General features: G+C 36.8%; 4 protein-coding genes and 1 pseudogene across 8 annotated transcripts; 3 read left to right on the top strand and 2 right to left on the bottom strand.

Moving 5' to 3' along the window:
- Positions 1-317: 317 nt before the first annotated feature.
- LOC122149290 (5-hydroxytryptamine receptor 1A-beta-like) lies at positions 318-2,220 on the bottom strand. Its single transcript, XM_042778957.1, has one exon. The coding sequence runs from the start codon at positions 1,792-1,794 to the stop codon at positions 553-555; it is 1,242 nt and encodes a 413-aa protein (XP_042634891.1). The 5' UTR covers positions 1,795-2,220; the 3' UTR covers positions 318-552.
- Positions 2,221-2,562: 342 nt separating this feature from the next.
- Positions 2,563-6,860, top strand: LOC109046058 (E3 ubiquitin-protein ligase RNF180-like). Of its 2 annotated transcripts, none has more exons than XM_042778956.1 (7): positions 2,563-2,668; positions 3,115-3,213; positions 3,367-3,459; positions 3,593-4,237; positions 5,705-5,918; positions 6,005-6,130; positions 6,216-6,860. In XM_042778956.1, exons 1-7 carry the CDS (start codon positions 2,654-2,656, stop codon positions 6,407-6,409), a joined length of 1,386 nt encoding a protein of 461 aa, XP_042634890.1. In that variant the 5' UTR covers positions 2,563-2,653; the 3' UTR covers positions 6,410-6,860. The 2 variants fall into 2 exon arrangements, with proteins under 2 accessions (XP_042634890.1, XP_042634888.1); XM_042778954.1 differs by having other exon boundaries at positions 2,639-2,683.
- A 327-nt stretch (positions 6,861-7,187) lies between these two features.
- On the top strand, positions 7,188-11,122 carry rgs7bpb (regulator of G protein signaling 7 binding protein b). The gene is made up of 6 exons (XM_019063853.2): positions 7,188-7,701; positions 8,415-8,581; positions 8,672-8,802; positions 9,030-9,174; positions 10,245-10,315; positions 10,439-11,122. Exons 1-6 carry the CDS (start codon positions 7,552-7,554, stop codon positions 10,528-10,530), a joined length of 756 nt encoding a protein of 251 aa, XP_018919398.1. The 5' UTR covers positions 7,188-7,551; the 3' UTR covers positions 10,531-11,122.
- A 1,712-nt stretch (positions 11,123-12,834) lies between these two features.
- Positions 12,835-13,634, top strand: LOC122134751 (annotated as a pseudogene).
- A 2,273-nt stretch (positions 13,635-15,907) lies between these two features.
- c7b (complement component 7b) lies at positions 15,908-24,144 on the bottom strand. Of its 4 annotated transcripts, none has more exons than XM_042778951.1 (18): positions 23,992-24,143; positions 22,651-22,709; positions 22,470-22,545; positions 22,228-22,369; positions 22,002-22,143; positions 21,772-21,910; positions 21,545-21,679; positions 21,193-21,436; positions 20,486-20,599; positions 20,211-20,377; positions 19,887-20,115; positions 19,063-19,234; positions 18,895-18,982; positions 18,636-18,771; positions 17,710-17,898; positions 17,541-17,634; positions 17,246-17,427; positions 15,908-16,344 (listed from the first exon to the last, which is right to left on the bottom strand). In XM_042778951.1, the coding sequence occupies exons 1-18, from the start codon at positions 24,061-24,063 to the stop codon at positions 16,175-16,177; spliced, it is 2,550 nt and encodes an 849-aa protein (XP_042634885.1). In that variant the 5' UTR covers positions 24,064-24,143; the 3' UTR covers positions 15,908-16,174. The 4 variants fall into 4 exon arrangements, with proteins under 4 accessions (XP_042634885.1, XP_042634886.1, XP_042634883.1 ...); XM_042778952.1 differs by having other exon boundaries at positions 18,639-18,771; XM_042778949.1 differs by having other exon boundaries at positions 22,002-22,369; positions 23,992-24,144.
- Between the last annotated feature and the right edge of the window lie 136 nt (positions 24,145-24,280).

Below are 24,280 nucleotides of genomic sequence, written 5' to 3'. Positions count from 1 at the left end.
ATCCAAGTCAATCTTATGAGCGTGTTAATATTTTCCCAGGCATAAAAAGTTCAAGGTGATGATTAATAAATAGGGTCCATAGAATTTTATTTTCTTGCTAATATTTATTTAATTTGTTATACAGCAATAAAATATAATATTCTTCAAATAATTACTTATTTTTTATTATTCAAGTCAATTATTTTTCTTTGTGTATTGCACAGCGTGATCTTCTCATTCATAAACATTAGTATTTATCAGTTTTGGTCTGTGGATGTGATTATTTAAATAGAAAAAAATACAATCAGAAGGACAAGGACACGAGGTAAACATACAGTGGGACTTTTTATTTTTACATCATGGACATGATCTTTGTTTGTCATAGACATGAAATAAACATTTTCAGTACACATTATGTTACCTGATATCATATACATCTGATAAATAAAATCAATCATATTTATAGTGGTACTAAGTTTCCGGTGCTGTTAAAATACATCATATTGTTTTTCTCAGTCGTCGGTACTGTTTAAACTCGTGTTTCTGACATTTAAAACTGAAAAGACAGTATGTTTATGGTCTGCAAAAATGGCATTTAATGATTTTCTTGAACGCGCTCTGAAAGTCTTTATTGAAGTATGCGTAAATGATGGGATTCAAAAGCGAGTTTGAATACCCGAGCCAATTAATGACGTCGATGAGCCACAAAGGCATATCACAAGACGGACAAAAGGGCAGCACGAGCGCTTTGATGAAGAATGGTAGCCAACACACAATGAAAGTGCCCATTATAATGCCCAGAGTCTTCACTGTCTTGCGCTCGCGCGCCAAGGCGAGCTTCCTCTTCGCTTCGGTGTTCTTCTCGTGTTTGTTCTCGAACAGAGGGACAGAGTTTGGCGTGTTGGGCAGAGGCAGGTTGTTTTTGGAATTGCTGTGAACCTCGATGATCTCCAGAGACTCGCCGTCCTCCGCGTGCTTAACCGCGCCGTTTACGCACGTGGCGGGCTTGGGTTCGACTGCGCTTTTCCAGTTTTTGCCCAGCTCTCCGTTGGCTCGCTTAAAAAGCGCAGGTGACACAGTCAAACATTTCACCCTCTTTTTCTCAGGTTTTCGAACGGTTTTGCGAATGCGAAATCTTGCCGCTTTGAATATGCGTCCGTATAAAACCAGCATGAGAATCAGAGGGATGTAAAATGCGCAGAAGGTGGAATAAATAGTGTACCATGGGTCGTGGCTGATCATGCAAGCTTCAGGATTGGCCATGTCTTCTGCTTTACTCTTGGGTTGAGATTTCATGATCAACATGGGTGGAATTGATATCGAAAAGCCGACAAACCAGGTAACGGTGATTAAAAGAGCGGCACGTTTTAATGTCCTTTTCTTCATATAGTCTATTGGGTCGGTGATCGCCCAGTATCTATCCAAAGCTATAGCGCACAGGTGTAGAATTGAAGATGTGCAACATAAAATGTCCAATGAAATAAAAATATCACAAGTTACCTGTCCAAGTGTCCACTTGTCTAAAACTTGGTAAAGAGCTGCCATTGGCAACACAAGCACCGACACCATGAGGTCCGTCACGGCAAGAGATCCGATCAGGTAGTTTGCAACATTCTGCAGGGATCTTTCCAAAGCAATAGCCGACACAACACAGGCGTTTCCAAATATGGAACATAGAATGAGCGCGCCGATCAGAAAAGACGTGGAGATCTGATAACTTAGCGGAACCTTCACTGGTAAAGTCACATTGTCGATTTGGTGATCTAAACCACTGTCGTTCTGAAATGATAAAGACATGTCGCTGTATTCTTCCATGTCGTGTAGAACATAAAATTATCAAAACCTCATTAAACAACACTACTCCTTTCAGAGGAGCTCATACACTTGAAAGCGATGCCAACCATCAACATTGTTACTGACGACTTGTGACGACGCGGCTCCATTTATATCAGCAGTGACTCCAGACGTCAGTTACCTACGCAGGTGTACCGGGTGCGCTCGGCATACAATATGCACACTCGTTTCACCAGAATTTCCTCCAGTGAGGTCCATCCATCATCTGATTTGAAGCAAATCCAACATGTGATGACTTAAAAGTTGTCAGGAAGGTGTCTAATTCCCTGGATTTCCAAAAGATTGAACTTTTCCTTTAGAAATCAACTTTTTTTTTTATCTTCGTTCGTTCGGCTCGGCACCGCAGTCAGCGACACCCGTCGAGCTGAAAATTGTGCTGCTGTTGCTGCTGCTGCTGAGAAAACGGAACGTTTGGCCCAATCGCCTCCTCTTCATCCAGACCCCCACATACTGTCTGTCCCCATACCAAGTGTGCGAATTATAGGGGGTTTATAGTGGGTTTGACCCTGTGTTTGAGGCTTAAAGCGCATATATATTGAGGCTTAAAGCGCATTTCAACGACAAAACACTGTCATTACTGACTTTATTATATATTTACACCACAAATATACCACAGGTTTAAAAGGTTTGGAAATCTTGATTGATTGAATACATGAATGCGTTACTTGAAATAAATAAATTTTTGTGTACCCCGTTCCTAGAGTTTTTTTGTCCCTCTGCAGCTTCCGTATTGAAGGCAACTGTACTCCGAGCAGTACAGAGCTAGCACTCTATTGTTGTTAGCCTTTTAGCCAAACAAGTTGAGGTTCTCTAGAAGGAAATGGCTACCTCTGTGGTGTGTATGTTTTTGGTACATAAGTAAAACAGATTTACTGAAACAAACAGGGAGTATTTCACGTAAATAATAATGTTTGGAACAACACCGGCTAGTACAGGAACTATCTCTGTATATTTGTTTCTCATTAAGAAAACTTAACTGTTTAAATCTACGTACAAACTGGACGTGACATTTAGTGCCAGTTTAAATAGTAAATACAGCGAATGTTGTTGTGTTTGACTAATTTTGATGTTTGTGGCAAGAGATTGTACTGGCATATTATATGCTCAAGCATAAAGTTTGCTAATTTGCAAAAAAAAAAAAAAAAGATTATGGCAGAGTTTGAAGACATAACGTTACTAAGATGACAAATGACACTACTTAAGAACAATCAACTATTTATGCATGCATTATATTGTTTGTGTAAGAATAAAATATGGTTTTCTAATGCACATTTCAAACAGACCAAAGAAGAAGATCAATTAGTGACACTAGAAGGTCCAATAAACCTTCGCTGCAGAAAGTGCCGTAGATGTCTAAGAGACTCAAGAAGCCTCCTTAAGGTGGGTACATTATGATCCAAAATCTTTGTCTTTAAACGGTAAATGCAGTATATTACAAATTGGGAATGGTTAAATATCTTCATTTATGTAAAAGGAATGATAATCATCAATAACATATTCTTAAGTGATAAATAATGCTTTATATTAACACAGGTAATAACATCAAGGGAGGCTGCAGCCACATGCAGTGTGTGGCATTTGAATGTTGAATCTTTGCCAGATTGGATTTTTGCAAGTGTTGATCAGGTATGGATTTCTTTCTTTCTTTCTTTCTTTCTTTCTTTCTTTCTTTCTTTCTTTCTTTCTTTTTTAATTAATGCAATTTGGGCTGGTGACATCTGGAAGTGATCTATTCTGATAAAACATACATTTCTTGCAGGCCAATTGGACAGTGGGGAAATTAAAATGTCAGTACTGTGGAGCTCGCTTAGGAGGCTTTAATTTTGTAAATTGCTCCAAATGCTCCTGTGGACATGATACGGCTGTGCATCTCAGTAAGAGTCGTGTTGATCAGGATTTAAAACCTCCAGTTCTTTTGACAAGACTAGGAAGGACTAGAGAACAACCCGTGAGGAAGGAGAATGAGGTGGAGTCTCTCCCTCAGACAATAAACTCATCCTCATCTCCTTCCTCAGCCCTCAACTTCTCCTGTACTGTGTCCCGTGTAGCCTCTCCTGAAACTGAACTTGAGGTTGAGTCAAGTGAAGAACCACAGATTCTTGAGATTGTTGAGAGAGGCACAGATTTTTATTTACCTTATGAACTGCCACCACAGCTGTCTGATTATCTGGAGAGCTTAGAGGAATGGCAAGTGCATTCCGCTTCCCAGAGCAGAACCTCTCTGGACAGAGCTGTGAATCCAAAGGAGGTCAGATTAAGAGTGATGGAAGAGCCATCAAGAAACATCTCACCCAACCTAGAACCAAAGTATTCCAAGAGAGAGAAAAACCGCCTGAAAAGCCTAAGAAGGAAGCAGAGGAAGAAGGAACGTTGGATTCAGAGACAGCAGGAGGAAAAAGATCTGGTGAGATGTTTTAAAGTTGTGAGTTGTGCCAAAGTCTGACTTGCTTTGTTCTTATGTGTGAATTTAACAACTACCAAGAAAGCCCAGGCAGTATTCAGAATTTAGGAAATGGCTTTGTTAAATTCAATTAAGTTGATTTGGCTCCCCCTCAAGATGTTCATTTGGAATTTACTGGATTGCAATCAAAGACATTCAAAACAGTCACACATATTTAATAGTCCAAAATTATTTTTCTGACAAAACAAAAATAATTTTGAATAATTATGGCTAATTATTCCCTGATATGCATTTTTTTTCTGAAATGATTAGACATTTTTTCTTAACACAAACTTTAAACATTTTAAAACAGTATACCAATTGTTTTAAACAGTGGCCAACAGTATTCTGTTTTTGGATAACTTTTGTGACAACATTGAAGTTTGTGAGATTGCATTTCTAAACATAATGTCAACTATAATGTTATTATTTGCAACCTTCTTAAATATGAACAAAAATGAATATATAAAATAAACAACACATGGTTATGGGTAATTCACTAAAAATATATTATTAAAAATTACACTGGCAGATGTTATATGAGTTTCATTTCAAGGGTCCATTGACATCAAGAACGTTAACTATAAAAATAAATATAACAATAACTACTCTAGTGTCCATACCAATGCATTACAACATTCTGTATATTATAAGAATAAAAAAATGTATATTATAAGTGCTGCAGTTAAGTTAACATTTTTATCATTGATCAGTTCACCAGGGAAAATAAAGAAAGTGATTCCGGTGACATCATTCCTCTGTAACATCAATATAGCTGTGGGGTGTTTGGAACTTTTCTTTTATTGTTGGATTGGTTTTTTTATTAAAACTTTTGAAATATTGTTACATTTAAGCATTTGGCAGATGATTTTATACAAAGTGACTTACATTGCATTCAGTGTACATGTTTTATCAGTTCACGCGTTCCCTGGAAATTGAACCCATGACTTTGGCATTGCTAGCTCCGTACTCATGAAATTATAGTTGTGGACCTTGGGGTGAATGGGCCGGTAGGTTTTTTTTTTTCTTCCCCATTTGAATTATAATTCTGCATCTTGCTTGCTTCCTCAGTTCTGAATGCTATACAGCTCTAGTTTGTTTACTGTGTGAGGCGTTAGATAAACAAGAAATTGATGTGAGCTATTAAGTGAGGAGCTGTATTGTACTGAAAAGAGTTCTGGCGAAGTACCAATTATAGATCCGTGGATCAGAACAGGCATAAAACCACATAATAGGCTGCTGCAAGAATCTTGAGGATCTTAATAAACCATTCACAGCTGCATGTGGCTCTTGCAGCAGGTTTCATTTTATTGTAGAATTTCATTTTTGTTTTGACACCCAATAGGCCACAGCTTTTATATGAAGAATGGTCTGAATGTCTTCTTTTTTTTTAAAAGTGTTTCAGTTCTTCATTGATGTTTTATCTGTCAGGCTATGAAATGGGACTTAACGGGCAGCGATGATGAAGAGAGGGAGGGATACACATGTGCCGTGTGTTTAGACGTATATTACAGCCCTTACAAGTGCCATCCTTGCAGTCATGTGTTCTGTGAGCCCTGTTTGAGAACTCTGGCTAAGAACAGGCCAAGCAATACCCTGTGTCCCCTCTGTAGGACCCTTATATCCCACGTGCTCTTTCAGGAAGGTGAGTCGAGCTGATAAACAAAATTTTTTTCATATCATATTATTGGAAGGACTTTATGTAACCACCTGATGAACTTCTTGTTTCAGAGCTCAGTCAAACTACAAAGACGTGCTTCCCAAAAGTGTATCGGTCAAGACACGAGACCTTTCAGAAAACCAACTATTCCAAATGGCCCCTGCCCAACTGTCCAAAGCGTTTCCGCATCTTTTGGGGTTTGTCACATGTCATTTAACACTAGGCGTTACAAAGTTTTAATTACAAGTTGCTCATTTATTTCATTGTTCTTTGCCATTTCAGGATTTCAGAGACATGGAGGACCTGCCAGTCGCTGGCAATTTCCCCACAGAGCATTTGGCTTGGATGCGTTGGATCTGGGGGACATGTGGGGCTGGCCATTTGACATTGACTTTATCATCATCTCTATCTACTCTCTGCACTGGGTGATGGCGTTCATCATCTTTTGTGGCCTCTGCTACTTCCTCCTCCTCTGATGTATGGAGGATGAAATCTCACTTTGCTGTTGCTGGACAAAAAGTTGTTGACAGTGGACATCTCATCAAGTGCCTCATACTTTTATTTCAATGTAGCTTCAAATATGATGAAATATTATTAAGATGTTTTTCTTCCTGTGGAAATAATTTGTGTGTTTGTTTGTGGTTACGGTCTTACAGGGTTCGTGCAATACATAGATATAAATATCATCTGCCTATTTGACCTGTAAACAGTATTATAATGCAGTAGAAAAGAGAAAAAGCAATAATTAAGGGTATAATGCTTTGTTCGTCTGTACACTTTAATAAGCTGCCTCTTTTTTCAGTTGCTATTACTTGGAGCATTTAGATGCTTGTCTAATGCTAGAACCCAGGTTTCTTCCACTAAAAACAATCTGTTGTACAGTGGATTTAATTGCTTCTTTTACACAGTAAAATGTTTGAGAAAATGTTGATGTGTCAATTCATTGTTCTTGAATGAGATTTAATTAGTTGTTAAGCTTTGGCAATGGCCTAGAATGCCAAATACCGTTTGGGAATGTATTTTTGTTCATCATATTTAATCCTAAAGAAGAACCCCCAGCAAACTGTTTTTGGAACCAATTCCAAGCGTTTTAAAAATTTAATAAGTGTTTTTTTTTAAATTATTTTTAACGTTTAAATGAATTTTCTTGGGTTGTTCTTGAGTGACAACCTAACTACATAATTTTGTCCAATTACTGTCTTTAAAGGTTTTTTTTTACCGTTTCAAAAAGGTGTTTGACTTACAGCAGTTTTTGTCCAACAAAACAAATATTACGCAGTGATACAGTATGTTTAAGACGGCGCTTACAAATAAATTCATTAATATTTTTCCCCCTTCATACTAAGCAATTGTGTTTCTTCGGCGAACCCGTCTTTTCAGGGATCTTGAAGCCCGCATCTGTGGCGTTCCAGCGGCGCTCGGCCCTCGACAGGGTGAAGGTGACTCGCGTGTTGGTGCGGGAGATGCAGAGGAAGCGTCGCGGACGCTCGCTCGGCTCCGTCACATCACTCTAATCATCGAAACAATCTGCATCCAAGGCTCGACTTCACCCTCATCGAGGACAGACGAATTAAAGACATTTTCTCAGTGAGGTGGTTTTATTTGTGGATGCGTATGCATGTGTTCTGCACCGAACGGGCGAAAGAACCGCCCCAGATCCGCAGCCAACATTTTTCAAATCGGCAAGACTTCGGTGAGGGATCCGGAACGCCGGAAGAGTACCGAGAGCACGCGGAGAGCTCAGCGGGCGATGGATGACTGTAGAACGGTGAGACTAACATACTAAATGCCAACGTACGGGGGATGTGGTGTATTGAAATGATTAATTATTGGATCTCTGCTTGTGAATTGCTTATTCAGTTGGTGTCATTATGTTTATCATTTACTATTTGTTTTTACATATTGCACCATTGTTTAGAAATTACATTCCTCCCCACAATCCCATGTGTTGCTATGTGGCATCTAGATGATGCCAGCTAAACTCGTGTTTACCCTGCTGGAAAATCCAGTTTAAGCTGCTAGCTGTGTTTTGGAACACTGGTTTCTAGTTAATCCAAAATGAACAACCAGCTATCATGTTCCAAATGACAGCTTGACCAGGCTTGTAGCTAGAAGGGATACAGCTACAGATGGAAAATAACAATAACTTAAACTTGCTACCTATTAGATTGTGTTTTATTAACATCTACACCTACCCCAACCCGAAACCTAACATTACAATAATGCAAATACTGTAACTAATTGTTGTTCAGCGTGACAAAAATGATGCAATATTGATGTGCGCATGCCTAGTAGGACAATCTGGTCGTAGCTGTATCCCTTCTAGCCCTAACCCTTGACCAGCTGGTAACTGGTTTGGTGCTGGTCCAAGAAGGTCTACCAACCAAACCAGCTACCATTCTCCAAAACATGGCCGGTAGCTTAATCTACACACATTGACTTTCTAAAAATAGACTGAGCAAGATTTGTCTCAATTTTTAGACAGTTCAGGAGTTCAACACTCTTGTGGCTCTCCATCGTGAGCAGGTCATCTCCATAGGCGAGAATACAGTCGACTGTCCTTCTTTAAGGGCACAGATGCACAAGACTCGAATCAAAGGATGCGCCGTAGCCCAGGCTGCCTATCAAAACCTCATTGCAATCTCTGGGTAAGCATGGATGTTAGAAAAGCCATGTAGTTTTGACAACATGGATGTAAGATGGAATTTAATGTGGTTTTCTCTCTATACTTGTCTTAGGCCAGAGGATGGTGAAATCCACCCAGAAATATGCAGATTGTTCATCCAGCTTCAGTGCTGCCTGGAGATGTACATTACAGAGATGCTCAAGTCTATGTGTCTGTTGGGTGTTCTGCAGCTCCATAGGAAAGGTGTTGTGTCAATGACAGCCAGCAGAGGACAGCAGATTCTTTACATAAGCAGACATGAGTACATACAGCTATGGTGAAATAATACTGTCAGTCTGAAGGTGGCAGGGATGGCACAATAAATGCCTAAAACAGCTCCTTTGAGCATTCATTTGTTTTTTCTTGTAAGCAAGACAAAGCACAACTACTTTATAAAAGCATCTTGCACTGTTTTGTTTCACTCGCTTTAGGAAACGATGTGTGTCCTGAGTCAAACATGGACTGCAAGGTCGACGAAAGCTCTGATGTTCCGATGCTGGAAGATCGATCATCGTCACCTGTGGATTTTCCACAGGATTCCTGGGTCGTGTGCACAGACATTGAGAATATAGAGAGGTACAACAAACAGGATGAATAGATTAGGAAAGACAGCTTCCAATTTTTCAGCAGTGTTGGTTCTGGAAGTACTTTTCAAATTAATTTACTCCATAGGGATATGAACCAACCAAAGTCCCTTTAAGACAAGTCATTTCACTCATCGGCCATCTTTGAAAAGCCTCTCGGGCATGGAAGTGCAGCTTCTATCTCTTTGAATGGGGAAACATCAAATTCTACAAAACTGTTTACCAAGCTTATGATTAAATTTAAAATTTAAAATCACCAATGAAACCTGACAACTGCCTCAAAAATGTTGTTTCTTATGCTCCAATAGTGTTAAAAAAGCTTATTTTTCAGACAAGACCAGCCAAAGCGCATGCACAGTCGTAGTGTGTCTCAGAATGCTGACTGTTCCTATAGCAACAGCAGCTGCAGTGATGCTATGACTTCACAGATTAGCCATTGGCTCTTTTACTCAGAAGGCGGGGCTTCCTTCAATAGAGTGGCCAGATTAAGCATTGCATTTTCCCCATTATCTATACAAGCTACAATTAAAATGTTTGGGGTCGGTATTTATTTATTTTTTGGGAACAAAATGTACTCTTTTATTCATCAAGGATGCATTAAATTGATCAAAGGTGACAGTAAATGCATTTATAATGTTACAGATTTTTATTTCAAACAAATGTATCAAAAAATCCCATGGTTTCCACCATATATTAAGCAGCACAAATTTTTTACATTGATAATAATCAGAAATGTTTGAGTACCAAATCAGCATCTTGGAATGATTTCTGTAGGATCATGAGACACTAAAAACTGAAGTAAAGTCTACTAAAAAATTCAGCTTTGCCATCACAGGAAAATATGTTAATATTGAAAAGTTTTTTTAACATTTTTTATTATTTTAATTGTTAAAAATAATTTTGACATTTTTTTTACTGTATTTTTAAATTGTAATTTTAAATTGTAATGTATATAAAATGGTTGTCCACCAATTTAATGGGGTCCTTAAGTACTTGACTTGTACTATAAATCCTGTTTGCTGTAATCTCAATTGACATCCTATGTTGTGAAATTTCTTCCAGTGATATGCGAGAAATGAGAAACCTTCTAAGCAAACTCAGGGAGACAATGCCTTTGCCACTGAAAAATCAAGGTGGGTCTCAACATTTTTTAGGAATTTATTTTGATATAATAAGAGAGTTTTTATAACTTCCAATAATATGATCATACAGCTAGAAATGTGTTTATTTTTAATGCTGCGATTTCATGTGTGTAGATGACAGCAGTCTGCTAAATCTGACTCCTTATCCACTGGTGAGGCAGAGAAAGAGGCGATTCTCCAGGCTTTGTTGCCTTGTGTCTGGCTGAACCTTCAATACTCTCAAGTCTTCTTTTCTGATCATTGATCAATTTACGCTTCACTCGTCTCCTTCGTGTCTCTGGAAATGTTTTGCTAATGTAACTTGTCCCTGGACAGTGTCAAAACTACTTAATCCCTTGTTGGAGGACAGAATCCAGACTCAAAACCCTGCATATTGAGGGGTTATTTTTAGTTTCCAAGAGGTTCATTCTTTGTCATGTGCTGTGGAACCATACGATTGTACAAAAAAAGCAAGAGAATGACGTAAAATTACATCTGTCTCTGATTTTCCTTTATCATAGTCATGGAGTTTGTTGTCGGTGAAAGGGCACATTTAGTTATAGGATTGCTGTATTTCATCTTCTTGCTTCTTGTTTTTTTTTTCTTTTATATAAATTAAGTCACTGTGCAATGCTTTTAATTTAGTCTTCCATGAAGGGGAAATGTTGTAAAAATTATATTAGTTATTTTAAGGGCACAAGAGTGCTCTGCACTAAAGCCATTGCTATTTCATTCTAAGCTTGAAACAAATATAACACAATAAAATTCACTATGTATATAATACAAATAATTGTAAATAAAACATTGTATTTATTATAATTGATTTTAAAGTTTTATTTTTCATTTATCCATTCAAGACATCAGGTTTGTGTGAATGCATATCACAGTTAAATGAGAGTTTGCAGCATGCTGTTTGCTCCTCATGTTGGGTATCTAGAAAGTATGCATAGTTACAGCTCATATAAGCTATATGTCATTTTATAATGATAATAAAGTTGTTGTTTTTTTATTGTAATTGTGTTTTATTGTAGCCTATAGTAATTTGCATTCAGTTTTTTGCTTTTAAAATTAACCCTTAAAGAATCTTAAGAAATTGATATGTTTAAAATAAAGACCAAGGTGATTATGAAAAAATAAGATAAAGTGCAAAAGAGACCTCTATTTTGGCATGAAGAAAGGCAATAACTTTCTTCTTTAATAATATGTTATCCACATAGTCCCTGTCCACATTTTCATGGTCTAAAGCAGGAGACAAATGTCAAAGTGAAGAGATCCAGCTGCAGGGGTTTACTGGAAGGAAAAGAGGATGGACAAATTCTGTTGCAAGAAAATGCTGGAAGACAATTCATCCAGGTCAGAATAATAGTTACTATTTCAGATCAGCTTATTGAGTCTTGCTGATTTTGGACACAGAGACTAAAATTACACATGACAGTGTGTTTACATGCTTTCGGCGGAATCTGAAATTGATGTATTATTCATCAAGCTTAGGAATTATTAAATCTCTGCACCTCTTCTCAAGAAAATGTCTGTGGTAAGGTCTTGATTTATTTAAATAATTTAATTCAAATTCAATTTATTAATATCTTTATTTATCAGCTTAGTTTTTTATGTTTAGTACCGCAATGGATATTAATATTTTATATTAAATCAATATTTCTTATTTGTACATAACTTTCTTTGTTTGCTTATTACTAATTATTTTTCATACTTTTGAGCGTGTTTACTCAATATATTAAAACTGATGCATATATTTGCGTTTAACCTACTTCTTTCTACTTTCCCTTAAAGGGATACTCCACCCCAAAATTTTGTCATTAATCACTTACCCTCATGTCGTTCCAAACCCGTAAAAGCTTCGTTCATCTTCGGAACACAATTTAAGATATTTTGGATGAAAACCAGGAGGCTTATGACTGTCACATTCACTGCCAAGTAAAATACACTCAAGGTCCAGAAAAGTATGAAAGACATCGTCAGAATAGTCCATCTGCCATCGGTGGTTCAACGGTAACGTTAGCGACGAGAATACTTTTTGTATGCGAAGAAAACAAAAATAACAACTTTATTCAACAATTCCTCTCCTCTGTGTCTCCCTAGCGCCATTTTGGAGAACATCCTCTGAACGTAAACTGTGAACGCTCTCTTCTGTGTCAGCCACGCTGCATGGATGTGCTGTTTTCATTCAAATGAAAGCATAAATACAGGTAGAAACCGTATCCTTGTGTCGCGGCTTTTTCAGTTTTTCAGGGTGCATCAGGTTGTTGCCACATCAACATTCAGAATTAAAAACCCTCTGACCTCTACTTATCAGACCAGTTCCTTCAGTTTCTGAACAGTCTGCCACTGGAATAAAACTATGCCATTTACAGACAGATCTTCCAGCTGTTTGGGACAGATTTTTTTCAGCTTTGGGACATTAGGAGGGAAGTATGACCTCCTTTTCCAATCTCCAATCACAATCATCGCTATATTCTATAACAAAATATCATATAGTTCCACATGTGGGAAAAATACATTAAAAACTAAATATGAAGGTAACAGATGCACAAATGTGCTACTTAATTTACATAAGGCTTGTGTTTTATGTAAACCCAGTTTGAAGTGCACTTGTCCACTTCAGGGTCAATTGTAAAAGCAGCAGAGAAGTGTATCACACTGAGGGTACAAAATACCCTTTTATTCAAAAGAATTGCAAATGAACATGAAATGAATAGGTACAATAATTCACTGTAATCAGATTATTATTGATTTGTCAATGTTTTATCTTTTGCCTTTAGTGAATTTGGTGCGTTGCTTCTCTTGTGCTCTGACAAAGAGATGGCATCTTCATAGGGCGCACCAAATTTGATTCCTGCGAATGTGCCCCCTGCCCAAACAATACTCGGCCTGCTCTTTCTGGAACAGAGTGCATTTGTATTTGCCAGACGGGGACTTATGCACCAAACTGTGAGAAACGTTCACATGGATGTCTAGGAATATCTGTATCTAGAAATGAAATAAGATGGAATAATAAATATATTAAAAAATAACTAATATAAAATATTAATTTATTAATATTAATACATTCTAAAAAACATTGCTGATGTACCTGTAACAACCCTGCACTGCAGCGAGGCGGCAGACCCTGCCAAGGCCCTGAGGAACAGGTGGACTAATGAACCATCTCAATTTTCCAGACGTAAGTGCCCTGTCTTGTCTGTAGACTACAAGCAGAGGTGTCACTGGGGTCACTCATTCACTAAAAATTTATGCAATTGCAATTTGCACATAACCACATGTGTGAATGCATATAAATTTGTTCTTACCTTCATTCTATTGTTGATGAATTTGTATTGTTCTAAATTAGGGAGTGTGTGCCTGTAGCTAGTCATTTGCATACAATCCATGCAATCTCACATCTCTCTTCTGTTCTCTGGCGCTCTCTCACACTCTTTCTATCCATGTGATTGTACATGTGATTGTGCTTTAGACCTCTTATTTACCAGCAGTGCACGTCTATACTGGTTGCTTTTTTTAGTTTATTGATCCTCAGACATAATATTTTTGCCATTGTGTTCAGTTGTAAAATTTCTAATAACATATTTTCAAAAAAGGATAGTCCAATAAAAAATCTATAATTTACTCACCCACATGTAATTACAAACCTGTATGATTTCTTCTCTTATGGAAAATACAAAAGATATTTTGAAGAGTGTTGGTAACCAGTTTCGGTTCCCATTGCCTTCCATTATATTTTTTGACCATAAATGGAAGTCAGTGAGACCCGAAACTGCTTAGTTACCAAAATTTCCTTTTTTATTCTGCAGAAGAAAGAAACTCAAACAAATTTGCAACAATTTGAGGGTGAGTAAGTGATGACATTAATTGCAAATAATTGCTATTTAATGATAAATAATTAATATTTGACTTAACTGTTTATTGCGTACATGTAGTTTCAGTTGGTTCACAATTGAATTGTAAAGGTATGCATTGAAATGCATTTTTTATGGATGAAGCACAATTATGGATGTAGCACAATTTCACGCGCAATGAATGTGACACGTCTTTCACAGGCAAAGATGATGATGACTTTGAGAATGTAGGGTCCTGTGAGAGCCAGTTTTTTCCCTCTAATTCCAGATCAACAAATGTCAGTATGATTATGGAGATCACGAGGAGTTTGTTTGCTTCACTGGTTTTGAACTGGATGGATACCAGCTCATTTACTGTTTCGGAGAAACCAAAGGGACGGTGCATCAGTAAGCCATAGTAATGCTGATAAATATCAAAACAATGCAATGTATGATCTGAAAGCTCATGCTGTCCCTGACAGTTTTCACTCCATATGTTTTCCTGTCATTCCAGAAAAGGTTTGCTCCAAACCCACAGTGCCTGATGGAATGACGATATGCCCAGAAAAAAATGGAGTATCAAATAGGAAGTGACATCATGCTGGCCTGCATGTGGCATGAGTCCTTCAGGTTGTCAATATAACACATGTGGGAAGAGTCTTGTTTGGGAGCCAAGTATCCCACAAGATATACACTGCAAGATTGGTACTTTAACAGAATAAATGTGCTTTTGTATAATATTTCATCCCATTCACAAAACATCCTTGAGTATAAGTGACATTCATTCACATATTTAGCTCCTTTGACGCAAACATGGTTAAATGAATAACATATTTTTCCGCAGATAAACCCTTTTGTACCAGACAGAAGCTGTGAACTTGGAGAGATGCATGATGGGACTAAATCAACTGCATGTCCAAAGAGAGATGCAGGTATGAATTTGTCCCAGATTCATTTTGTCAATAGTTTCAAGTTTTGTGTACAATTATTTACTTGTGCTGTGGACTATTGGGAAACTTGACCTTTAAGTATTTTGATCATGTATTTGTGTATCCTGCAGAAATTACAGAGCAGATTTGTGCGTCTTTGACGCTGACAAGGAGACTGCCATTATGATATCCCTCTGTGCTTTTCATGCTGACCGTTGTCATGGAGACAGATTATACTTTGTGAATAATGGACCTTGCAAAACTGACGCAGGCAGTCTGGACTGGGCCAGTGTATCTGAGCAAAACTCAAGCCAGGAGCCTGTGGTTCAGACACCTGTTACGAGTGGGAGACCTGCTCAGGTACAGATCTGATCAATCCAAATCCTTATGTAATGTGTTATTTCAGAATCAAAGCGTCTTTGATTTGTATTCAATTGAAATAATTCAACATTGTCTTTTCTTTTTAGTATCAAAAACTTGCAAGTGCAAAATCCCCAGAGAATATTCAAAAGATGGGAAGCAAATGTACTGCCTGAAAACTGTAAGAACGCAAAGCACACAGAGCTTGAATCTGTGCTTCATGGCTGCCATGAGTTTGAGCTTCTGCATGAAGGTCCTTGCACAAGTTCCTAATTGTGCACCAATTAAGAAATTTTCACAGCTGAAATGCTCACTCATTATTGATTTGTACAAATAGCCAATTATTGCTTTATAGTCACTCACCGCATGCTATTCAGGTTTTTTTGAGCAATCTGGATATCGATGTGGAACAGCACAAAAAAATGTTAGCAGACTTTCAGATGTGTACTTTTCATCTGTTAAAGCTTAAGTGTATATTTTTGCAACATTAAAATACTTTCTTCCATCCCTGCAAATGCAGAGACAAACAAAAACAAGCCCTTTTTTATGTGGATTACACTGAAAAGTGTAAATGTGACTTTGATCTGCTTGTCAATCACATTGCCCACAATTTAAGAAGCATTTTATTAATGAATGTGCACTTATTTACAATATTTATATATATATATATATTATTACATATTACTACACATTAAAGCAAAAAAAAAAAAAAAAACATTTAGTTGCAACAAGCAATTGAAAGAAGTTGTTTATGCCTGACAATCTCCAATGCTGAGTACTTTGATGTTTTTCCCCTGACATCGCCAAGCTCCCGCCTCACACTCTGAAACCATCTCAGGAGCTCCGCCCATTAGAGAGACACACAGGTGGGTGGAGTCTTCTGAGCAGTCCTCAGGATCTTTACATTCACATTTCGAACCTGGGGATACATTTACATGTTTAACATACAGTTTCGTTTTTCCTTCTGGAGCATAAGTGAGCGTTTGAACCTTCTGTAATAGTTGCATATGAGTCCCTCAGTTGTCCTCCGTGTGAAAAGATGGATTTCAAAATCATACAGTCATTGTTGGAAAGGGTTCAAATACATAAAAATGCTGAAAAACCAAATAGTTTGTGGGACCTTTAGGATTTTTCTGAAGAACAGTGGGCAGTTTAACTGTTCAGTACAAACATGGGACTCATGAACAACTATCACAAAAACACAGCGCTGTGGATCATCCAGGTAACAACAAAGTATTAAGAATCAAGCGTATGTAAACTTTTGATTGGGATCATTTTTATAAATTCAACTATTATTTCCTCTTGTGGACTTTATGTAAACATCTTTTATGTTTGACTTTAATTCAGCTCTGTTATTTGTAATATATTATTTATGTTTTTTATTAGTAATAATTTTTTTGTGTTTTGTTTTAGTTTAGTATTTTGGTAAAATAATTTTTATTTTTTTGATTTTGCAAGTTTATACATTTATACACTTATTCTCAAGCTATGACTTTTTCTGCACACATGGGAACAGTTTCAAACCACTGAGATATGACTAAAATGTCAAGAATAAATATATATTTCATACCTGAAATACACGGTGTAGACTATTTTTGAAAGATAATGAAAATAAGAATATATATATGTATGTTCATAATCTGGGCACAGTTAATGCACTTGGGTATTTTGTATTTTAAGCCCCACAAAAATAAATAAATAAAGTACACACACACACACACTTACACACACACACATACACACACACACACATATATATATATTACACACACATATATATATATATATATAAAGGTTTTGATGTTTTACAAAGAGCATACCATCACATGTCTCCCACTGATGGCAGTCCTGACAGGATTTGAATTGGGTTTCAGGCCAAATGCATGCACTATCTTGTAGCAAAGTAAATGTTTGCCCCAGACACTGCAAGGCCCCAAGCTGGCAGATGCTCATTCTAGTCACGCGTCCAGGACGCACAGAGCCACAAATCTGGAATGACTTCCTGCTCAACATCACATAGAGATTTGACATTAATTCATGCTGCTTTGAATGGCCATTATTCATTTTTGTATTCATAATTCATTTTGTATTCTATATCTTAACTAATAAACTTACATGCATTCATATGGCATTTTGCAAACACACTGGCCCTTTGCTGGTTTTTCCCATGGTTTGCAAAACAGGCTTGGTTGAGTGGGCACTGCTTCCACTATTCAGAAAAACAATATAAGTAATAATTGAAACCAAGTACCTCATTGGTGTTTATTAGGAATCTACAGCCTACCTGGGTTGCATCGGACACTCTCAGGTGTTGGATACCAGCTGAGACCAGGACGGCACATGATTTCTGCTTCGCCTTCTTTCTGCATCCCACTTGGGCATGACAGGGCCACACTTTCCCCGATCAGATAAGCTTGTTTTGAGGGTGTAGCAATGACATTACTCAGAACAGCTGGAGGATCACATGCTGTTTCTGGTGCACAATGAGAAGAAAATACATTTAAAGAGTAGGTTATCATATAGAAATGCCTTAACAACTGCAGAGCAAAGTTTTGACAACCATCCAGAACACTTCAGAATGACTCACACAGCCAAAAAATAAATAAATACTGGCCAAAATATATTTGAAATATATGCTAAATATTTGTTGTAAACAGTGAAGGTTAATGAAATATATTTTAAAAATTGAACTTTCATATACTTCAAAATGTATTTCAGAGGAAAGAAAAAGCATTTCCAGTTTTACAGTAGTCTACATTTAGGCTAAATACAAATGTGGGTGGAATAGCTTACTAGAGATCAAAACTAAATTTATCATATTTTAATCATTTTTATATATATTGGAACATTGTATATTATGTTCATTGCTGATTTTTATTCAAATATTATAGGTTCACACGAGTTATATAGACAAATAAAGTTTTCCTTCATATGTGAAATATGATTATATAGTCTTGGATTGAAATATATGGAGGGCAAAATATGTTTTAAAATACTTAAAAAAATACATTTATATTTTAAAATATATTTTCAAAAATATATAACAATATTATATAATAATATAATTTCATAAAAAATATATACAAATATAAAAAATATATATATATATATATAATATATATATATATATATATATATATATATATATATATATATATATATGTTATATGGGGAATTTCTTTCTTTTGAATAATAAAAAGTTTAAATAACTACTTTTGCACTCCATGCGCGATGTCCTCCAGGTCAGGTTCTCTGTACACTCAGCGACTGGATTGCCAACGTGTTCATGTCCGTCTGTGCAGGTGTACTCAATCTTACTGCCTACTGGATAGGTGTCTTTGGGGTCCTGAATACATGATGGGTGAGATGTAAAACACATGTCTGTTGCAAGTTTTGTGTATTGAAGGGGTTTTCACTAATGTGTGTATTCCCACCCCCCTCCAGTTCCCTTGATTAGCGAGACAATTACCAAAACAAATCCATTCATCAAAGGAGGTGGAGTTTTACATGTCTTCACTGGTGTCACTGAGGGATCAAAGCAGTGTGGCTCCATCATTCTAGAGTATGAAAAACTGTCATGAGTCTAGGTCTGAAAAAAATAAAATCTAAATAAAATGTATGAATTGTTGATCCTCACTTGAGGTGTTCAAAATCAGAGTCCTCACAGCTTTTACGCTCTACCGTCTCTCCTATGCAATTCCTGCCTCCATTTCTTGGAGCAGGATTATTACACAAACGAGTCCTTGACTTTTGACTCTGAGAGCAGCTACTCCAGGCAGACCAACAGCTCCAGACTCCTTCAATCACTCCTATAAAGCAGGACATGTTTGACATATTTGAGTATTTGTGAAAAGGTTTGTTGGTTTTTTACTTTTAAATAAACTGCTTTGAGTTTTATTTTTGTAATGTTTAATTTATAAAGTGATGTGTTGATGCTTTGCTGCTGACTCTTTAATGTCACAATGAAAAGAAAATCTTATCTGCATTCATTGTAAATGTGAGTCGTGAGCAGTCTGTATTGAATGTGGTGCAATAAAAGTATATATATATATATATATTTTATTGAAATGTTCTCAGCAACTGCAGAAGAACAACATTTAATGCAGCCTGGGTAGATTGGTTCATGATCAGATGAGTCAGTTTTTTTTTGTGAATTACAGCATACAAAGTATTATGAATCCTAAAGAAATTAGTGCAAAGTGTAGTCTGATTTCCGAACTTATTTATAACTTATTCACAAGTTGTTTTAATGAATAGTTAAAATTCAATGAACTGATTCAGCTGAATCAATCTGACTTTCTTAATGAACTACAAGTTTTCATTATCTTCAGAGATGTCTATACCAAAATAAAACTTTGTGTCCATATAATTACTGACTGATTGTTCAGATGATATAGTGTGCCACGGAAGATACACATTTGCATTTGAGTTTATCTGTAATAAATCAACAAACATTCTTACCTGGTTGTTCTCCAAGGACATGGCCATTCTGGCAGGCATTACCACTGGTGCCTGGCCTGCACACACAGGTGCACACACCATCAGTGAGCACAGCCATGCCATTGTTCTGACATGGTCTGCAGTGACAAGGGCTCTGATCCTCCAGATAGGCCTCCAGTGCCCTCTTGAGGTGGAGTTTCTTCAGCCCGGCACATGGCACCTCTTTTACCAATTCATACAGTGGCCGCAGCTAGGAATATGACACCATATTATGAATGCTTCTATAGCCTTACTTTAATCTTGTACTACTACGCACATGTTTTTGATGTCTTAATTCTGACCTACCTTCTGTTTTATTACTTTAGGGAACTCCTTCACTGATCCAGCCCATTTGGAATACATCTGTTTGTTACTGTCAGGGTTTTCCAAATCTAGAAGACTAAGGCCAGCAATATAAGCGGGATGTCCTCCAATAATGTCTGTTTTTACTGGCATCTTATGATTTCTGTTCTCTGTAAAACATTTCAAAGGGAATGCAGCACAGTCTGTCAGGTCGTAACATTCAAATCTGATATATTTAAATGACATCAATTGACAAAGAATCAGTCACTTGGACTAACCGCTTGAACTCTCAATTGTCTTCATTAGTTTCGTACACTTGGTTTTTTTCTTTTTATAGAAGAACCGTCGCTTCACACGTGTAATACACTGTTGGAAATCAATATCCGTTCTACCTGCATTAAAAGAAAACTATATTTAACAAAATGAAAGATTCACACATACCTCTTACAAAGGGGTTAACAGGAATTGTGGTGATGAAGGAGCTCTAAAATTTGATGGTCATTCTGGCATCCATCAAACAAAATCTAGACTGAAGCATGCACATAATGGTCTTGCCTACAGACTTTTTAATACAAAAATTCAGAAATATTTCAGAATATATTATATTAAAATGCATTAAAATAAAAATAAAAAATGAAATAATTAAACAAGAATGTAAATAACTTTTGTTGTTGTTTTATATTTAATAATGTAAATAACTTTTGTGTTTGTTTTATATCAAAATAAGATATAGTTAGTTTAGTAATATAACTAATTCAGAAATGATGCAATTCAATTACTTTTTTTCACCTTTTCCCCACCTTCCTCTTGTGATATGGCAGACTAAACTGAACTATGGTCATTGCAGTCCAACTTTTTTGAATTGAAAACCATAAGAAATATTTCTGGCATAATTTAATACCCTGGCCTGCCCATATAGTTTATATGCCCTTATAGAATATCACAATTAGATATTAACAGAGGAAAAATGGAAGTTAACACATACTCATCTCCATCATATAACTTGCATCCAGCTCCAGCAGGGCCCGATACTGGCCACCCAGAGAGCCCTCTTCCATGTAGTGTGTGCCGTAACGCTGTATAAAGAATCTATAGGCTGATGGGTCATATGTGCTAGGCAGGGCTGACAGATCCTTCCAGAAGTCTTCAGATAGAGAGAGGTACTCAGGTGCATTGTTCTGGAACTGAGCCACCTCTACCTCATTTCTTATTATAAGAAGGTGATAAGTCTTTGAGACAGAAAGAACAAAAATTATAAATTTATTTAATTAATTAATTTATTAATCTAATATTTTTTAGCCTTTTTTTATAATTTAAAGTACTGAACCCATCATTACCTTGTCCTGTTTCAATTTGTTATGAAAGGTTTTATGATCATGACCTCCTCTGATATTTTTTCTTTCCTCTTCATGCCTCATGTAGGACCAGGAACTGTTATAGTACTCGTCAGTGAAATCATTTTCAACACTGACCTGAAAGGAAATAATAGAAACTGTTAGTTTATATTACAATAGACTATAGTTATCATTTTAATAAAGAGATAGGCCTAAAATTAAAATTTCACCTGAAAGCTATATCTGAGTAGACTCCATGGAAGTCTGTAGAAATCTCTGTGGTCCCCACTAAAGACTTTCCTGCACTGCCCACCAAAGCTACGAGTGTTAATGACACCGGCTCTCAGCTCACCCGTCAACACATCAAACCTAATGGATGACAAATATCACTGTATTGTATTTTACCATGAATAATATATTTTTACAATTATTTATATTGTGCATAAAAGCTGTATTCTACCCTCTTCCTGTGAGGTCAGAGTTGGGTGGTGGCTTTTGCTCATTACACACTAAAGTGACACTGCCACTACAGCGCTGCTCATCTAAACCATCTTCACAATCATGATCTCCATTGCACACCAAAGATGGACTGATGCACTGACCTATAAATAAACAAATCAATGAAAACTGTAAACTGACTGCAAACTGTCCACACAAATTCAAAATCACAGACAGAAGTGACCTACCAGATGTGCAGCGAAACCTGTTTCTGCATCCTGCCTGTAGGGGGCAGGTTTTCTTTGGTGAACAGGGTTGTCTCTGGATGGCCTCGCCTGTACAAGAGCTGCCTCCAAACTGAGGGAACGTTTCTACGGGGCGCATTCGAACCTGAGAGAAAACCCCATTAGGAGGTCAATCATTCAGTCGTGGCCAGTAGCAATTATACTCTCTAAACTTGCTTCAAATAAAGCTGTGTTTATTTTCTTACTTGTGTCTTGGTACAGCCGTCACACTCTGACCAGTCCCCATACGGTCCCCACCTGCAGTTTACCGGCTGCTCACACCTTGTATAACAAAAGTATGCAAAAGAAAGGAAATTAATAGATGCAAAATGTCCAAAAAATACTTATTAACAACCTAATAAAATCTAGTTTTCCTACAGCACTCACCAAATACAAGGCAGAATTGTGAGAAGAACTAATAAACAGGATCTAGCAGCTGGGCACATCTGAAAACATCAGTGTTATTTTAGTATATTTAAATACAGTATTTAATAATTGTTTTAGAATACATTTTTTATTTATGTTTTACTAGTAATTTAATTAAACCTACGTTACTTACTTCAGCTGGTTAAGGCAATATTTCTAATATTCTATTAAGTTTTTAAGTCTAAAGTCCCGTTCACCATGATGACTACAACGATAAGTCGATAACGTTAAAGATATGAGGTTAGTTCTAAAAGCTGTTCTAAATAGCAGAGTCCACGTCACAGAGGAACAATATCGTTGGAATAATTTTCAGAACAAGGTTTTTTTTTCAGCTGTTGAACGACAGGGCCGTTGAATACTGACAGCCAATCAGAATCGACCTGACTTTAAAGCGCACAAGCATTTAAATGGGTTCAATACCAATTTTGATACCACAGTAAAACTGGTTTGCTACTGAACACATTTTAAATGTTTACCTATTTTTAATTGTTTAAAAAGTTATAAATAAAAACAGCTTGAGGTATTCCTACCTAAAACGGCACAGTCCACGAGAAAGACAAGGCCTGATCACAAATACATGGTTGTTTTGTTTACGTGGCGCCAACACAAAGCATAAAAAAGACAATAAGTCATTATACAGTAATTATGTCCCCACTGTGAAAATAATGTTTTTTTATCAAACTTAAACATCACATAAACTCATTTGCTTGAGGTATTCACACAGCCAATCAGCACAGCCAGAAGTGACCTGACATTACAGCAGTGTGAATATTGTGCTTTTATGTGAATTTAATGTTTTAAACACATTGCATTACACCAAATACACAAAATAATGTTTTTTTTAGCGACGTCATGACCCCTTTAAAGCGACAGACGACAAAACTGCAGCTCGCTTATATCAGTGCATTGTCGTGCATTGGTGCGTACGCTAATATAGTTAGTATATCTTTATTGTTTGTTTTTGTTGTTAATGGGCCTTAAGTTTTTCATCTAGCTAATATTTTTATTTTATTTGATCTTTATTTCAATTCCTGGAAATGGTTTAACATCATATGAAATTGGCTTGAAGTTGGATGTTCGATATTCGCAAATTTAAGGGAGCGTCTCTAATGTTACATACGACACGTTTCTAACCTCAGTAGCATTTTAAGAATGATTTACAGTCAAACACAGCCAGCTGTAAAGTGTTCATGTAGGTGTCAACTATAATGCACACTATTTAGAATCTAGCCTTGACCACTGTGCCATACTTTGCATTTCATATATTTACCTTATTAGCTTTTTGTGTAAACAACTTCTTACCTTAATGCCGTAGATGCTGTAGACTAGACAGATTGTGCGTTTTGGCAGATGCAGTGATTGGGACCTGCTCATATACAGGAGCTTATGACATCATTCTGCCTAGGACAGGAATTCCCAGCATGACTCAGATGAGGGACAGTTTGTGCTGGCTTGTTTTCCCTCACGCTGACTTTGCAAGTTTATATCTCATCTCTGGGATTACAGTGTCACCATTTCACAATCTGGCCTTTAATTCTGTAAATTCCAGTAAACATTGTGTGCATGTTGTTTTTGTCTATAATTTGAAAAA

The sequence above is a fragment of the Cyprinus carpio genome, chromosome A21 (assembly GCF_018340385.1).
Source record: "Cyprinus carpio isolate SPL01 chromosome A21, ASM1834038v1, whole genome shotgun sequence".
In the NCBI taxonomy this organism is placed as follows: domain Eukaryota; kingdom Metazoa; phylum Chordata; class Actinopteri; order Cypriniformes; family Cyprinidae; genus Cyprinus; species Cyprinus carpio.
The sequence above is the reverse complement of the archived record's forward strand: the minus strand, read 5'-3'. Positions and strand labels throughout refer to the sequence as shown.